The following is an 18584-nucleotide window of genomic DNA, read 5'->3' on the forward strand; positions in this document are numbered from 1 at the left end:
GCGCTTACATAGATGGTTCTCACGAGCTTGACCTGCTGCGGAGTAACTACAAAGGGAACTTGCCAGCGAGCTTTCAACGATAATTGGGTGTGGTGTGTTCTTGGAGCTGATTCGTCGGAGTTGGATGAGGAAGAAAGCATGGGATGGCTTCAAGTTTGGAAAGCCAAAATGGTGGGTGGGCTGGAACTGAAGTTTAGATGTAGATATTGTGGACTAAAGAAATTTATACACATTGGATGTGAGACAAACTACCTTACTAATCCAGTGAATTAGCGCCTATTTCCTATCAGTTGAATGTTATACTCCTATAAATTTAGGGGCAGCATCTAGGTTTTCAATAATGGCTGCTAACTTATTGCGCTGGAATGTCTGATGTACGCAAACATCGGACGGAGATTTATTCCGAGGGAAGAGCAAGACGTCTATTAAGCCACGCAGGTCAGGAGTAAAGGTAAAGATTGAAATTTACCCATGACTTTGGCTCTGCACTTCCTCGAGGATGCTGCACTCCAATTTCGTACTGAATAAACACTACTTGAATAATCTTCCAGTCATAACTACCTAATTGGTGCCATGACCAATTCATATCTATGATGCAGGCAGAGAACCAGGGGTGCATTATACCAAATGAACAAATACACTATGAATAGCGCCACTATCCATTGAGAGGAGTTCCATCAACACCACCAATTGTTATTTATAATTTGAAAACTTCATATATCCTTGATCCGAACTTATGGCCGTGTCGTGATCAGACACTGCGGACTCAAGCCCGAACAAGATCACCAAACGCGTAGGCCGTATGCATATTAATCCAAACTAAACTTGACCAAGCACCAAATTGCAAACCAGAGTCTTTTTACACGAATCTGAAGTGACACCAAACTCAATAATTCTCATAATCTCGGCTGAACGGCAACTAACGCGGTACCCAATCGCAAACGCCATGTATTTAGTTACAACAAACCAACGCCTGCCTATTTGCGCCCCAGTCTACTCTAAAACTATCATCACGAACTACCACGTTCATCTCTGCTGGTCATATAACCCCACCAACCCAAGAATCAACAGTCGAGCCAACTCCCTCATCCTAGCCACAGCATCCCTCGCGCACCCCCTAGCCCTATACCCCAATGGCCAATCCGCAAGCCCCTCATACTTGGACATCCATCTGTTTCAGTCCCCACCCACTATGCCCATACTACTGATATTCCTGTCTCAACTTGGGTCCGTCAGCCAGGAGAAAGTACACCGCGCCTTGGACTCGGCTGCTGGAAGATGGGGTAGAGGAGGCAATCCCATATCCCGCACCGCCCTTCCGGAAGTACTTAAATGGAACAAGTCGAAATGTCGAGTATACTCTCGCTGCAACACCGTGGAACTTGGCTTGGACGCTTGTAGGTACTGTTTTCTATCGAAAATAGTTCGTATTAGTCACTTCCGTATATCCAAACCACACCACGCAAACTCTACCACCCCATTCCGTCCCTAATGTAGTCTGAGATATCACTTATCCACCTCTTTCCCCCAACCACCCCCTCTCCGCTCTCGAACACGGCTGCGCCCCGAAATCCATCTCCCCTACCCTGGCAAATAGTCCATCCATAAGCCGCAAAGGTCTCTGCCACGGCGCGGGTAGCGGGAACTCAGCCACCAAGGCTTCGAGCACGCTCTGGAAGTGGTCCGCCTTGCGGTTCTCATGAATGACATGAATGGCTTCCTTGTTTGCGAAGATGGAGCCGTGGAGGTCAAGGGGTCAGAAGGGCTCCCTCATTGATTAGCGTCAAGAGCTCGGCGACGGTTGCTTGTCGCGTTACGTCCCAGAATGCGGCGTCGGCGTAGGTGAGTCTGCCTTAAAGTCTGACATCCCCTTATATCCCTTGACAATTTTTTGAGAAATAGTATCTGAGACAATCTCCGCACAATCAACAGATACAAAACTGCGACTCTATCAAAGACAACAAAAGCGAAGGGGACTTAGTAATATAAACGTTGGTATCTCTTCTGTACGCCGCCACGGGTAATCTGGTTTCTGAAGCAAAACAAAATAACGAAAAGCGTTGCTGTGGCATAGAACACGTTAAGATCTCACCTCATCTGCCTTGTCAGAGATGTGGTGTAGTCAAATCATCGTGCGACCTGCCTCTGTCGCATATATTGTGTTGATATCGTTCAACCTCCTTCAGTGGTTTCGATGGGGCATCGCTCAGTCGGATGTCTCTTGTCCCCCGTCACACAGTTCTCTCTATCCATCTGTCTCCCACTTCTTTCGCCTTCGACTTGCCTTCTTTCACGTCAACACCCACTCACTCCCCCTCTTAACGAACTTATCAAGCAACAAGGCCAAATCCGCCAGCGCGAACCGGCAAATGTAGAACCCAAAGAACTCAGCCGCATGCCTAGTGCACAGTTCGAGCCCCACCTGCGTCTTATCCGCGTGCCTCAACCCAGGGTCCTCCACCTGTCGGGCAATTTGGTCTAAATCTCCTGGTCAGTTTGCTTTTCCCGTTCCTAAGGACAACTAGACGAAAGGAGGGAGAGACGGACTGAACGACGTGCGAGATATATAGATGGAGATTGCCGAAGAAAAGGGAAAGAAAAGAACATACCGAGTGTCTGCGCAGCATCAAACAACCGCGCCAGACTCGCCATATATCCGGCAAAGGGCCCATCGAACTTGACCGTCGAAATATCTCGCTTGGCTGTCTTATTAATGGCATTGGCGACCATGGGCAGGCTAGCTAGGGACGCGGCGCGATCGGCACCCGACAAATCAAAAGTGCTCGCCGCCGCACCGCTGCCGCTGTTGCTTTTGGCCCCATAGGCCGAGCCCAAGTTGACTGCCGAGCCTTTACTTCGGAGCCTCCTCCAACTGAATGCACCGGCCTTGTTGCTAACGCTGGCATTTCGCATAACGGGTCGTTCAAGCTCGTTCTCGTCTCTGCTTAGTCCCTGGGTGCCGACCTCGTTGCCTAGTTTGCGCGTCAGGGTGATTTGGACCTGTTCCAGCACATTTTCGAGACTTTGCATTTCCTCGAGCACCGCATCGGCATCAGTGCTGTCCACCCTCGCGAGTTTGAGCAATGCGGCCGTGAGCAGGTCGCACTGCGAGGACTTGTCTTCCAAGTTACGTAACTTGACCCCCTTCACTTTCCATACATCGCGCGGAACGAAGAGCTTGTTGGTAATGTAGCCACCCCTCGGATGCGAAAGAGTCTGGTACAGAGCGCGCATAAGCCAAAACGGTCGAAGCATTACATCCGAGGGGCAGGGCTCAAGCGGCAGAGGAGCGTCAGGGTTTGAAGAGTGCGTCGAAGTAGGCGAATGAGGCGCAGGTGAATCGAGGTCATCGAATAGGTAGAGTCCACCGAACCCGCTAATCTTTTCTCTGAAGTGAGCTGCCATGGGCGTGGGCAAAGTCGGCATGGCAGGCTGGCGAGGTATAGGTGGGTTATTAGTCAGGGTGCTAGTACTCAGAGGCGTATTCGGAGACAGGTCGGATACATTGTCGATATCGATCTTGGAAACGGATTGTTGGCGGGTTCTGAGGGATTTCAGGCTCGACGAGGACTGCTTCTTGCGAATTCCCGCGCGAATTGAAGATGGAGAGCCAGTTGTTGCGTCTTCCGATTCTTCGGTGATCGACTGTTGGTGAGGTGAAGTCGGCGGCGCAGCGGCCGGAGCAGGACTGATGCCACGGCCGGGTGAGCTTGGGACTCGCATGGAGAAAGGACCAGGCCGGGCGGTCGTAGCTGATAAAGCCTGCCGTTGTTGGGCAATGTAGCTGCCGGATTGTTTAGGCTGCATGGCCGACGTAACGCCAGGAGGAAGGGTTGCTGGCGGCGGGCCAATCTTGGAGGTTTCGATCTTGAGCTGTTTCGCGTTCTGTCCTGAGAGTCTTCGGCTCCGCACTCCAGGAGGTTGTGGTGGTAGTCGTGGCAGAGCCTGGGGGGGCGGTAATGACGGCGGCGGCGGGGTCTTGGACGGTGCAGGAGACATCTCCGTGACGGTCGATAATACCGTGGTGGAAGTCGGGGGATTGGAACCTGTGGAGCTCTGCCATGTCCGCTGTGTCACTCCGCTCGAGTCGGATTCCCTAGGCATGTGGTTGCTCTGGGGTTCCGACAGCTGCCCGAATGGAAAGTCGTCCATTACGTAGCCCCTCGTCATCTCTTCCAACATGCGCTCTTCTTCCTCGTCCGAGTCGTTGCCGACGTACGGCTCACCAAAAGTCTGCGCGTCGTGACTGTTCTCCATCAATCGCTGCCGCTCTCGTTCGCGCGCCAACTCGATGGCCGCATCCCTTTCCCTTTCGCGCACCCGTTCCTTGGCCAGTTCCACCTTGCGCATCGCATTGGCCACCACGGTATCTTCATTTTCGTCGTCGTAACCCAGTTCGAAAGAATCCATGGGTTCATAGCCATCATCGTAGGCAGCTTCCACGGCGGCGTCCAGTGCTGCATCAAATTCCGCCTCGGTGCCACCGCTCGCAGCCCGTATGTGTTTCCGTCTCACGCCAAATGACGACGACCTCGAGTGCACCGAAGTAGTAGCTGAGCCTCCAGACTCCTCGATGGGGTCCAAGAAGAAGGATACCGACTCGGTGCTTGGGTTGCGTGAGTGACCCCTTCCAATCTCTGGCGCGGGAGCTAGCCGTTGGTTGTTCATGGAAAAGTTCTGTCGGACCACAGTTTCGGGGCTTGCTGGCTTCGCGGGAGTGACGGGCCTTCGAGGAGATAACGGAGCCGGCAATAGCTGATTCACATCGTTGTTCTGCGGTATGTTGAGCTTCCCTTCGAAGTTCCGGCGCATGGGTGACTTGGTAAAGGCAGACTGAAGGGCAGAATGCTGTGGTTCGGTCATTGCCGAGTTCATCGCGGATTTCGGGGGCTCGTATCTTGCGTCCGTCAGCGTTGGAGGCCATGCTCTCTGTCTGTTACCATTGGGCGAGGCCGCAATGCGCGTCGTCGTAGCCGTTTCTATTACGACGGTGTCATCCAGGTCGTCTTCGTCTGCCCGCTCTACTAGAACTCCGTTGTACTCTACGCTCTCTGGTCTTGCCGGAAGCGCCTTGCTTCTATGGATTTGTACAGGCACCATGCCATCTAGCTCTTCGATTCTGCTCGTATACGTGCGTTTCTGCGTGCACGTCTCAGTGACATAGCTCTAGTGTACGATGACGTGCCAAAACTTACAATTGCGTCCAGCTTTTTCTTGTCCTCCTCCCCTGTCGTTCGCCCAAGTACCTGCTGGAGTAAATCACATGCCTCGATATACGATTCTCTGGCACCTTCATAATTCTGGGCATTGTCGAGCTGGACGGCCGTATTCGCCTTCGCCAATGCCCTGGACAGCATGGCCTTCTGCGAAGGTTGTTTGCCATGCCTCGTTTTGGTCGAGTCAGAACTACCCTTGGCCGCTGAGGACCGGCTCCTCGTATGTCCCTTCTTGTCCGGCATGTCGGATCCTTCTCTTTCTCCACCGTGATCCTTATTTGCGTCCACTGGAGCGGGAGATGTTTGCACGGCCGTACGTCCGCGCGGGGCGCCTGGTGATATGCTGGACGAGTTCGGGTCGGCGATTTCATCCCACAAAGAGTAATCTTTTGCCTGGTTGGCGAATACCGAGTTCGGTGTGATCACAGCACTCGGGCTCAGTCGGCTCAGCGCTGTCGGTGGCGAGCCAGTAAGGCCGGGTAGCTGGAGTGAGGGTAACGCGACGATGGATGGAAGATTCGGTGGAGAAGTCGCCCGCGAGTTGGACCGCGTTCTTCCGCTGGCACTCGATGCCGCGCGGGTCTGGCCTACAGGTGACGCACTTCCGCTTGCTTCGGAAGCGCGTCGCTTGGTCAGTCTCCGCGGAGACTGGTGAGCCGGTGGCGAAGAATGATCACTTTGCGTCAGTAGAGCCACAGAATCGACGCTCATGCGGCGAGAAAAGTTGGTGGTAGGCTTCGGCAGCGGTGCAGGCTGTTGCTGTGGTTCTTGATAATCGATCCCCACCCAGTCTCGGTCTCCAGGGCTCGATGTCGTGGATGCTGACCACCGGTTAAGGTTTCGGAAGCCGTCACTAGCACCTCCCGTGCTGCCCGTCCTTTGATGGAAGGTTTGCAGCTCTCTCGGGGTCAATGGCTCGAGGAACGACACGGGCTCCTGGTCGGCATGGAAAGCTTGAGCATTGGCGAGGATGCGCGGCGGCGGTAAAAGGGACGAGGATCTAGGCAATGACCCAGCCGCGAAGGAGGGAGACGCGGGCTCGTCGTTGTCACCTGGGATGGGAGGGGGTTGCGTTAGAGTTTCGCCGTCTCCTAGATTTAGGTTGAGCCCTCTGAGATTTCTTGAACCCTGATTCTGCTGATAATCGGCGACCAAATCAGGGGCACCTGCGCCAACACCTGGACCAGCAGCACCAACAGAACCACCCCGTCCCTTGTGGTTGTAATGGTAGTAATATGCCGGGGCCCTCGACGAGAATGTGGACGGGCCGGACTCGGATGCGGATCGGTCTGCTGTACCTCGTCCTCGTCCGGCAACAGGGGCGAAGCCACCGACTAAGGGGCCGGCGGGTGGAAACCTCGAGATGGACGACGGCAGGTTTGCGGTGGAAGGGGGTTTGTTGTAGTTGGAATGGGTCGAAGTGATGCCGTAGGCGCCGCGGTAGGACGATTGAGATTGAGAGTACGAAGGACGGTGGTTCGCGGCACTGGTAAGGGTGGTGGCATGTGGTTGTGGCATTCTGTGGCACACTGAACACCACTGATCCTCGAGATCAGTGATGGGGGGTGCCCACTCTCCGCCACGAGCATGCACTAACTGGTGCTTGTCACAGTCTCAGATCTCGGTCCGTGGGTGGGAAGTCTGTGTGTTGGTTATCGTTGTAATCCGTAATCCGTGATCATTAGCCCGACTGCTACAATAGCACTGCTGCTACCGTGACCGGGGCGACGATGGTATGCGAGGTTTTATGGTTCTGGGCCGGAATTCGAGACGACCTGGGCGGCGGTTGTCACTCTTCGTAGTGGCGCGGCGCCAAAAGTGACAAGCTAGCTGGCTGTGTGTTAAGGCCGGGCGCGGCTGGGAATAATACTTGACCCTTTGACTTTTGGTTTCGTCTATCTGAATGGAGTAGTGCGTAGTGCAATGCTAGGAATGAAGGTGATAATGCGCCTGTTACCTGCCACAAGGGTTCACCAGGGAACATGAGTCTGAAAGATCCAATAGCACTAGGGAAATTAAATATCATACCAGAATAATCCCTCCAGAAATCGCGAAGCCAATCTTGCACAAGCTCTTTTCCTCTTTATCTTCTATTCAATCCCGCAATTCAAAATGTCCCCTCCTCAGTCACTGTCGGTGGAGGAGCTAGTACGCAAGCCCCCAAGTACTTCGAGATTCGTACTTGTGAATGCTCGCAGCGAGTGGATCAATTGGTGCTCGACCGCGACCGACGCTGTACCACAGACGCCTTGATGCCAGGTACCGCCTGGAAACCTGTCACTTCGCTTCGGTCGCACTCGATGCCCTCATCCGCGTGGCTTGCTGCTTTTTCGTCCTTAATCCTTTTATTGCTGGCGAGGCTCCAGAGCTGTCTCCATGTTGACTGGTCGATTGGCGTCCAAGTTCACGATTACTGCCAAGTTGCAATTGTGATAACGTATAAGGAGAAACAGTCTGGAGAGGGAACTGAACTCCAAATAATTGTGACTAACTGCGGCTGTCGGCTCCATTGGACCTAGAAATCCAGGGGTAGCGCAACGCGACGGGAACCCTTCGACTCACTTTTCGGCGTTTTGGCGCAAAAAAGGTGATTAGTCCCTGCCATAGGGTGTCCTACGTGTGGTTGCTTCACTTCTTGGAATCTGGGCCCCGGGGTCCGCCCCTGCTCTCGATTTTCCCCCGACTCCAGTCTGCTCCAGTCAGACACTTTGGAAACCCCCTTTATCAAATTTCAACGTCGTAATGGGGCCTTTCAGGGATGCCACTCGCCCAATTGCCGTTCATGGTGGTCAAATTCGCAGGATCTTCAATCATCTCCAAAAGGCGGGCACCTCGGTACTGCATACATTACGACAACACGCAAACATGTCCAACCCGCAAAGAGGATGCATTCGCAACCAGGTACATCCAGGTAGACTCAGCAATGGCATCTCCGTTGCCAATGTCTTAATATCTTTAATCCACCTCATTATTGAGCAAATGAAGCCGCGCTCGGAAACACGGTAGGCTGTGCGCAAGCAATGAGCGTACGAGGTACGGATTTGCGATTCCCGTTTTCGTGTTGGTACCAGGCTCGAAACGATTGTAGAACCAAGTGCTGCATAGTGATAGACATGACCACGACCGCATCAAGTTTTAGTGCGTGCAACCTCCATTCCACTTGCTTCTCGACCGTCCCTAAGAAGAAATACACCAATCCCCATGCGGTCGCGAAATCTCGGCAGTTCAAATACCGTTACTTCAGAGCAACGATGCCTCACCGACTTTACTTCCTTTGTTGGAGCAGCCGAGGACTACGAGACGAACTCTGACTACGCGCTCTATCTCATTCCCATTCACGCACAACCGGTTTTGCATGCGGATCGCGTTCTGTGGGGGTGTCTTACGATCTTCTGGAAAATAGCCCAATTCGGCCCAAGCGCTGAGTACCAGGATCATGATGCAATAGCCCTGTCGAAACAGAATCCAAGAAACTCCACAGATGGTTCATCATTCAAGTGATGGTGGAACAATTCTAGAGCGTCTCAGACTCATCCCATCGTGGTCGGAGTGCCGCATCTCCGCGAGAAGCAGAAGATAGATTCAGGTGCAGACGAGGCTCGAGCTTGCGGCTCTTTCAAGTTCCTCATGTCCAGGCCGGGGAACCCTTGTGCCACGGGAGCGACTTCCGCAGTCCTGGACAGCCCTGAACAGCCCTGGAGCCCACAATCATCCACTGAGAGGGGAGCGAGCGCAGACTGCTGCAAATGCTCTAACGATCAGCGAGATGCTTCAAATCTGTCAATAGTCACATGTTCAACTCGATTTTACCTCCATGCTGTAGCTTAACATCAGTACTAATCTATATCACTTGGAAGTAAACATCGCCGTCTGCCTTATTGACACATGTTCTCGGCGTAAACTCCCTTGATCCAGTATTTCGGAAGTCCTCCAAGCAAACAACCATTGAACGACTTCTTTCGTGTAAGGTTATGAGACGCTCGGGAGCGATGATAACAGGTCGACGAAAGGCTTTTGAAACGAACATCGGGAAGCGCCCACGGGATTCGTCAGGGCTGCCCGAGTTTCAAGTCGTCTCTGGCAATCTTCAAACAATGTTGCCAAGGGCCCAACCAACCTCGGTCGCAGGACCCTCGATTCCCACATGTTACTCCCCCAGGGGAAACCTGATGGCCTTCTGACAGCTTCTGTTTCACGAGGCAAACACTCACTCAATCCTCTGGCTTGCGCCCATCAATTGTCAATCGTGCATTGGTTGGTCACGTGCCGGCTTTGTGAAAGCTGTCTGGCAACTTATGGATAACCGTCGCCTCGGATGCATGAAAGGCGCATACGAGCTGAGAGTTGGTACCAACCGCCCTAGGGTACCTCTATTACTAGACTGTATTAGCGACGACGAGCCCGACGAAATCTTATTGAAGACTAGTAACAAGTTGCTAGATATCTCGCATTCAACTCGGGATAAGCATAACGAGATTAGTCCGTTAATCCCGGCTTTCGTACCATACCGACGAAGGCTGGTAAGAGACTGGATTCTGATCTCCCTAAGATGGCCGCCTTAGAGTAGGAAACTCTACGATCAAAAGCCGTGCGGCAGACCCTCTGAACAGCGCCGCTGAGGCTTAATAAATAATGACTTTACACCTTGGATTACTTAACTTGATTATGTAATGCTGTTTAGTAATCGAGGCGGTTTTTGATTCTGAGACTCGACGCGATTTAGTATTACTACGGCCATGGCATTGCCAAGGCAAGTGAGCACGGTTATTTGGTGCTACCCCGCATCGGAACCCCTCAACTCAATTGATCCCTTGTCGCTAATCTATTGGTGGCCTTGAAGTAATGGATGCTCACATCGGCTGTGTGTCTGCACCGCTTCTCGACTCATTTCATACAACAAAGGACCTGTTTGTGTAATGTTTCACGCTGTGGTATTCTCTTCGGGCCAGACTTCACTTTCCGGGTTTCCAAGCTAAGGTCGAATTAGAAACGGTCGGTCCACCCACACGAGATGACGACAATATACAGAAGCGGTTCCACAACTCTTTATTAATATTATATACGCAGCATTCATCGACAAAGTCGGGCTGTTAACCACCTAGCCTGGAGTAGACTGGTTTAGGTGAAGCCCCGAGGCAACGCTGTAACATCGTCTACTGTTGCCGACACGATCCGCGCGCACCACGCTGATGATCGACGAACCGGGTTTATGATGGTCATTAAAGTTGATTATGTCCCATCCACGGAGCTCAATAGCAAAGTCATGTCTTATTTCCTGTTTCCTCCTTCCACGAGCAATCTCCTGTAGGCTTGGTCTCAACCACTACTTCTGGTTGACTGTTCTTCCAAAAACCTCGCCATGTCAAGAGCCATGATCTTGTGCGTGTGGGATGTCCTATGCTGTGTCAGTCACTGCCCACAACCTCAAACCCGGTTTCTTTGACCAACAAATACTCACATGTGTCCACTATTGTACCAGAAATACTCATCCAGTGGCTGGCATCCATACTTGTTCGGGTCCGTCAGGACGTCAAGCTGATTATAAGCAGGGCAATAGTTCGTTGTATTCGTGATGCCATATGTCCCGGGGTTATCCATAATCCCATTAAGGAAGGTATTCGCATCATAAAACATCGTCTTCACGTTCGTATTCTGCTGCGCAAACGCCTTACTCTGCTTCTCAAGTGCCCGATTCCACCACCCAATCTCCGCCTTACTCGGTCTTGGGAGCAGACGCTTCTGGTTTGCCGCCGTGCGATCTAGCGGCGGCAAATTCACAAACAGGAAGTTATTATACCCAGCCTCGTACATGGGCTTGACGGACTGCTCAAATACCGCACTCACAATACGGTCCCAAAATTCACGGAATGCGATCCCCGTCAGCTGATTCACCGAGTCGTTGATGTCGTTAATCCCGATCCACACCGCCACCAGCGCGCTACTCTTGTCCATGTTCCTACCGCCGATGACGGGCTCCGCCCAGGACAGGTACTGCTGAGTCTGGTTGACGAGCGGGACCGTGAAGTCGTGGTGTAGCGGTAGGAAGGCCTCCGATACACCAGCGCCGGCGAAGGCGAAGTCCCAAAGCTGGATGTCGCAGGATTGCGGGAGCGTGCCGTTGTGGAGGCCGCACCCGGTCAAGTACTCGACCCAGTTGGGTCCGCCTTCGGCAGTTGCGGTGAAGTTCTGGACAATCTGGTCGGCGAGGAGGGTTTCTGGAGTGAAGGAGAATTGGTTCGGGAGGTAAGATCCGATGAAGCTGTAGTTGGGGTAGCCCGAGGTGCCTTGGACATAGGTGTATGAGTCGCCGAAGGCGATGCTGGTGCCGTGTTAGTACGGTAATGATGCCGGCTGGGCAATCGGGGAGGAATTCATGGAGATGGACTCACAAGTACTTGGTTTTCTCCCAGTAGAAATGCGGCTTACTGACAGGTATACACTTGACCAAGTTGGCGAGTGCCACAAAGTCCAGCAGAGTTATCAGAGAACGCCTCATGTTTGAATCCCTAACGTACGAAGAAGCAACGGCAACCGACTGACACCTCGGTGAGTTCTTTTATAAATTTCGCCAACCTGACCGCTGCCCAGTTTTATGATTTTCCCCATTGTTTCCAGCATGATATTTCTTCTCCATGAATCCAGTGGGAACCCAACTATTCAGCGATGGGCATGGTACGTCATTGGTGGAAACTAGTGCCTGTCTATCACTCTTTTGGGGAAGCATTCAGAATATCATGCCCCGCAAATTCTTGATCGTATCGGATATTCACTGGCAAAGACACACACCGAGTCAGCCGAGTGGGCAAAGCTTCTCCAACGGTCTCCAACCCCGCCAATATATTGAGGTCCCATTTCTCCGTCATAAGATGAGTTAGTGAACTGTGAGATTGGGGGACTTTTGGGGTAAGGAGTTGGGATCGTCACCTCTGCCCCTGTTCGGTTACGGTAGCGGGGCCGGGGGAGGAGGGGGGTTAGGTGTTTACATAAGCAATAACGCATAGAAGCATTGTCACCAAATGTTGTGCTTGTGATGGATGGACTCAATATTTCCGTGACAGCTGCAGACTATATGGCTTCCTTGGGTGCAGTCTAATTGTTCGCGGTTTCTACTTGGGTACTTGTGAACTTCATGCGGCTTATTAATTACAGTTCAACGGCTTGTGAAAACACCTTCGAGTCCCGTACCGCCCGGATGTGCCAAGCCTCTGGCAGATAGTTAACAGACTACCAGGGCCCCTTGCCACCATGCATTTTGGTCTCGCTGGCGTATGTGGCGCTGTTCCATGGTGGCGAAGCGGCCTCGGCAAGCCCTTAGCGGCTTCTAACAGCCAAAACCGACAGGTTAAGTAGCTATGAGAGATCCGGTTTCTATCGTCTATTAAATAAAGCCAAGGAAGAAGGTTATAAGGTTAGCGGCCAGATTAAGCACGAATTCTTTCAGGATACGGCGTTTCCACTACCTTACTATTATCGTGAGAGGTGTAGTATCCCCGTTACAAAAAGGTATACCGCTCTAGAACCTCCCTGCAACGCCGAATTCGGTTAATATCGCTAAACATACCAGTACTTACCTAACTACCTAATTTCATCGAATTTTTTTGCCCTAATTTATAAAAAGACAACAAGCTAGCCTATATATCTTATTAGAATTGCTACGTTTAGGCTAATCTACCCTTATGTGTAAAGAAAGAGCCGTTGTGGCGGGCCGGTCTCAGCTGACAAGCTGAGTCGGGAGGGATTCGCCCCCGATCCGGTAGAACCCCGGAACCGCCCAGCTTAAGAGGAGAACTCGAGACGCTCGCACCTAGTTTGGATTCTTCAAGAATCAGTCTTGCAATATACGCACCCATACACTGGCCTACTTCTAGCTACCCTTTGCACTACCTGACTATTATATTGTGAGACGTGTGGTATCCTCGTTATAGTATGGCCTCAATGTAGCTAGCTATCTCACTAGATTCATTAGTAATTAAGCCTTCTTTGTTCAAAATAAATTTTACAATTATGAGATTAATATACGTCGAACGTATCCGGGATGATATTGCCTAGGTTATCGAGTTACAGGGTAGTGACGAATACGCGGAACGTACTTGGCCGCTGAATCACACTAAGAAAGAGCCTATTTATACATCCAAACTTTCTTCAAGAACGCGGCTTGGGATAACATCAGTGGCTACCCAGTCAGCCAAGGGGCGGCGGCGGTGGCCGAAGTGGATGAATAGCTTCAGCTTAATTCATTAATTTCACTGCCACAATATATAGACAGCGATTCCGACTAATTCAGCCGGAAAAGAGTGCTTGGGAATAGCTTCTAAATCCAATGGATCCTAGCCTTCAGTGGTACGATGACCTTGCAAGCTGCAACTCGTTTTAGGTGTGGCTATTGCCAAGGGCCGAGCTTCCGACAACCCCTACATGACGCCAAGGCCTTGGTAGTTATTAACCTTTTGTCAGAGGTTCCGGACGCGCCAATATGAATTAGGTGAACATGGTAAAGTAATATTCAAGCTCTGGAGGACCAAATCCGGTCATCCGGGTGGGCCCGCCCTTGCCAAGAGACTGACTCTCTCATAGTACACGCGATGCTATTTTCAACCTGAGGCTGGGTTTTCAGCGACAATAATGCGCGGTTCGAGATTACTCATCTGTCAAGGATTATCATCATCCTTGCACGTATGCCTGGCGCTGGGTAACGAGGCGAAGAAGGAATGTACGAGTACTCTCAAGAGGCAGCATTTCTCATGGTGTTATGGATGATCAATGGTAACGAAATTATGAAAAGAGACAATTCAGACACTAGATTGTTATTGCATGACGATGTTCGCATGTATTCATTGTCTCCTGACGTGCAAGTCATTGATAGTTCCTAGGACGGGCTGCACACCTAAACGCCTTACGTATGGCATGGTTGCTACCACCTCCGATACATCTTGCCTATACTAAACGCACAAGCTCTGGCATATTCAAGACCCTGTATCTTGGTTCGAGTTGTATATTTCTTGTGCCGGTGAATCTCAGAGTATCGTTCGCGAACCGACCACTAGATGCAAACCAAATATTTTGTTGCCTCTCTAGGTTGAATGCAATCATTTGGTACGATTTTGGATCCCTTAACATCCACACTCATATTAACACGAGACCATCTACTTTCACCAATGACGTTACAGAAATATATGTTATGACTGCAAATTCCCAGCGGTTTTACTACTTTTCCTGAATATTCTATTATTGCACGATGGTAATTGATAGTTATCTGGCCGGTAAGCATCAGGGCAACATATATCAGGGTTTTTGCATCAAATTTGTGTTTGGCTCTTCAATTTATTACTGATACAACAGAAAACGCAGTTCCCATACTGACTTTCGTCATTCTGAAGTTGCTCGCGTACCTTACATACCTTACATCTACCGATATCTGCCCGGGCTTGACCGCTGATCTCGGCAATCTGCAGCAATCACACACGGCTTTGATAAGACCGGGATTCTCCACTCACTATCTCTCCGTCCCCATTATCCATCTGTACAGTAGAGTCTCCGCTCTCATGGTAACTGAGCCTCGCGTCCGGTGTTATTCAGTAACGTTGCACAAATTTCGTCATGTGGACTTAGTTGCATGTACATACGGCAGGTGCTGATCAGCCGTCATAGTTATAAGCTTACAATGGTGGACTCATCGGCACGGTAAAAAAACAACTCTGAGTCGAAATCTCACTACGCCAGTTGAAGTCAAGCACGACATCAGGATGCGCAGTGGACAGTATAGAGTGCCCATTGCACTCGCCCCTCTGTTTTTGCCTGCTATCGCGCAAGAGTTCAGCCAGTGGTGTGGGAAGTACTATCAAGTGGGATCGCCGCAGGACCAGAGTCGACCTGCAGGATCGTTGTTCCCAGATCCGGAGATTTCGCAGCAGCCTTTGCTCGACTTTCAATGCGTGACGGCCAGTTCGTTGTACATCGAGAACGATGTGGGGGATCCGCCCAAGATTCTGGTCGATACAAATATCACGCATGACATCGGACGACCGTGTGAGTATCAATGCTGTCCCTGTGCTCGATCTAAAATAGTTCGTGGACGATGACTGACGGCCCGTAGACTACGGCAACGGCAGCGGGACCCTTGAAGTCGAGGTTTACGTCGATGGCGAGTCTTTCCTGACGGGTGGCGTCGTCGAAGTTAACACGATGGGAACTCTCCTCCCATTCAGCACTGCCAACTTGACAGCCTCGAACATACCGTACAATCTCAGTTGCAAGGCGTCACTTAGCGGCCAAGTATTCTGGACCAACGGCAGCAAACTGGCATATCTCCCGCCAAATCCGTACGACGGCAATACAGTCAAGGTGGATCGCACAAGTGGCGCGCTCCTTGTGCAAAACGAGACAGGAAATGGGCAGTGGGAGAAGATCATCCCCTTTGGATGGTACGATGTGAGTAAAACGTATCTTGAATGAATAGCGGCAATATAATACAGTGAACTGAACTAACTTCGTTTGTGCTTACAGAGCTACAACAGCTCATCGACGACGGCCTACGGCTCGCAGTCCAGCAATGATGTAAGTGCAACTGTCCCAGTTCCCTCTTGATCTAACTTGAATTGCCAGCGTCGTAACGACACCCTTACGCGACTGCACATGGCGAAAGACCGTGGCTTCAACTTTGTCCATATTGTGCCGCCTGGTGGATTTGATCCCTATACCTTCTCAGACGAGGCCACAGTGCAGTTCGAAGAGTACCTCGCCACGGCCGAGAGCCTCGGCTTGTACATTATGTACGACATGCGTAATAGTAAGTATTCTCAGACTAACAACCGACGCTTGCTCAAATTTACACAAACAAGGCTAACAGGAAGGCAAGGCTTCTTAAACTTGTCCTCAGTCGAGTACCAAATCAATTACCTTAAATCCCACCCCAACATCCTCCTCTGGTACACAGCCGATGAGCCCGACGGCCAACAAAACCCCCTCAACGCCACCCAGCAAGCCTATACCTTGATCAACACCCTCGACGGCTACCACCCCGTCTCTCTCGTTCTCAACTGCGAAAACTATTACTACGCCGAGTACGGCCTCGACGGCGCCGATATCATCCTAGTCGATCCGTACCCCATCGCCCTTAACGGTGGCTGGTCGAAACGGTACAACACACACGTTGACGAGGACTACGGCTGTTCCGGGTGCGACAATTGCCGAGGTACATTCTACGATCAAATTGAACGGATGGACTCCAGTCGGAACCGAGCTAGGCTGGCGGGGCATTACAGGACGAAACCTACTTGGATAGTACCGCAGGCGTTTGACGATGGGCAGCAGGAGTTTTGGTATCGGGTGCCGACGGGAGATGAGGAGGCGGTGCAGACGGTGTTGGCTTGGAACCATGGAGCGGCTGGGCATTGTGCGTGGAATAGCCAGTATGCTACGCTGGATTTGCTGAACGTGAGTATCTGCTTCATCCTCTGCCCACTGCTCATCGTAATCCAATACCCCTTTCTTTCTTCCTTTCCACCTGGCCACCCTTTTCGTCAATGAAGTATTTCGTTCGCTAATACTCCACCAACCCCAGAATGCATCCTTCATCGCTAATCACCTCTACGCCCAATCGCGCTTCCTGATCGACGCCGCCGACTCCCGCCAGCAGATCTTCTCCAACCTGTCGTACGGCCTCATTAATGGGTATGACCTTGCCTCATGGACCATCCCCGATTCGGACGGCGGGGTGTCTACCGAGACTCTCATCTTTGCTGTCAACTTCAACTACCAGGCCACGGGAGTCTACGGCACCTTCATCTTGCCTAATGTCACGGGCACCGTCAGCGAAGTGCTGTTTGGTAATGTGACGGTGCTCGATGATGGGACACCGCTGTTTTCTATGCCAAGGACCAGTGTGGCTGGTGTTATACTCAAGAGTTAAGGAGTGCAGAGCACACTAGTTTATTGGAGGAAAGGGTGTGCTTTTTTACGTTTATGTCATGCTCTAATTCCAGATTAAGGACCCCGAGGTCCTGAAAAGCCTTTACTACGGGGGATTAATAATATTTACGCAGGATCACACATCTCCAAGCAACACTGACCTTGTACCTATAAGAAGTTAATTCGAAGTCGACTTGGACAAATAAACTCTACAGATTAATAACTCTATCCTTTAGCATATGGTAGTACTTGCGCCACTTATGTGGAAAAAACGGGGATAGTGTATCGTATTAACAGTCAAGAAGCCGGGAGGTGTATAGTTGGCTGGTAGTGCTGTCTCTGTCATCGGCTCCGCCTAGTACTGCGAAAACTACGGCAGTAAGACAAGGATACGATTTCGTGTAAAACAGCTTACGGCAAGGGACCTTAGTTATCGTAGCTCGTTTATACCATTGTCTTAGCTGGTGATATTAGGATCGCACCATAAAAGTGGGAGAGAGTACGGCAAGGCGAGTCGAAATTAGCGAAAGGCAACTCCAAAATACTACCATCAGGCGGCCCCTGTCATTTTAGTGTAAAATATGGAGCCTTTGAGGTACACAAGTGAAATGATCTGCCAGATGTGCTGGGTCAGCTTAACTAAGACGATATCGTAAGCAGGTTTTCTTGCAATATGCTGCCTTAAATAGGACGTAGATCTTCAGAAAATGGTGCTCTCTTTTCTATCAGCGCATAAAACCTTCCTAATGCCTGCCTGCTGCCTGCCAAGGCGAGTCGTAGCACCCTTCAAAGCGATCTTTCCTAGAGACAGATAGTTTAGAAACAATAGAGCAAGAAGTTACATAGTGACGTCTCATGTCTACCAATATACTACCCGCGAGTTCCTCGTCCCAAGCAGATGACGTTATTGTATCCGTTGTAATTAGGAGAAAACTCGTTAAAATCCAGTACTATAGCTAAGTTTTACAAATCTTAGGTTCTGACTAACCCGACAGGCCTGATAGCAGGCTAAACAGCTCCTTAGGAAGATATAGAACTAGGAATTCAGAACGGAAGAACATGTATAAGGATACAACCATATGTTTGTAATTAAATCTTTAGGATAATTCTACGATCTTGACGATCTAGTAGACTAGTAAAGAAACACATATATAGAATAGAGATTCCGAGGCTTTTATAGTAGGTAGTCCTCACCTTAGTAATTAGTCTAAGTGTCTATCTAACCTGCAGATAACGCCTGTTAAGCTTTAACGAGTTTGAGATAGTAGGATTTACGTAGTCCAATGGGTAGGTCAGGCATAGCGGTCCTTATGACATCCGTCCAACTCATCAACAGAGGACCGACTCCCTCAGTACTGAGTTATCATGAAATAGTCCAGGTAGATTAAAACATTCGAGATGCCATGAAGTTGGGGTTCAAACAAATCAATTGCCACAGGCACGAGCTCGGTATCAAGTACA

The 18584-nt window shown here is 50.8% G+C and overlaps 3 protein-coding genes across 3 annotated transcripts; 1 reads left to right on the forward strand and 2 right to left on the reverse strand.

The window, feature by feature from the left end:
• Nucleotides 1–2496: 2496 nt before the first annotated feature.
• BCR38DRAFT_117769 (uncharacterized protein) lies at nt 2497–7033 on the reverse strand. The gene is made up of 2 exons (XM_040853438.1): nt 5196–7033; nt 2497–5139 (listed from the first exon to the last, which is right to left on the reverse strand). Exons 1-2 carry the CDS (start codon nt 6732–6734, stop codon nt 2512–2514), a joined length of 4167 nt encoding a protein of 1388 aa, XP_040710072.1. The 5' UTR covers nt 6735–7033; the 3' UTR covers nt 2497–2511.
• Nucleotides 7034–10670: 3637 nt separating this feature from the next.
• BCR38DRAFT_356006 (uncharacterized protein) lies at nt 10671–11712 on the reverse strand (the record flags this gene model as incomplete). The annotated part of the gene is made up of 2 exons (XM_040856995.1): nt 10671–11535; nt 11606–11712. 2 exons carry the CDS (start codon nt 11710–11712, stop codon nt 10671–10673), a joined length of 972 nt encoding a protein of 323 aa, XP_040710073.1.
• Nucleotides 11713–14614: 2902 nt separating this feature from the next.
• On the forward strand, nt 14615–17347 carry BCR38DRAFT_451156 (uncharacterized protein). The gene is made up of 6 exons (XM_040861444.1): nt 14615–15242; nt 15310–15644; nt 15720–15770; nt 15819–16002; nt 16072–16649; nt 16777–17347. The coding sequence occupies exons 1-6, from the start codon at nt 14960–14962 to the stop codon at nt 17122–17124; spliced, it is 1779 nt and encodes a 592-aa protein (XP_040710074.1). The 5' UTR covers nt 14615–14959; the 3' UTR covers nt 17125–17347.
• Nucleotides 17348–18584: the final 1237 nt, after the last annotated feature.

This window comes from Pseudomassariella vexata, assembly GCF_002105095.1.
Source record: "Pseudomassariella vexata strain CBS 129021 chromosome Unknown BCR38scaffold_23, whole genome shotgun sequence".
NCBI classification, from domain to species: Eukaryota; Fungi; Ascomycota; class Sordariomycetes; order Amphisphaeriales; family Pseudomassariaceae; genus Pseudomassariella; species Pseudomassariella vexata.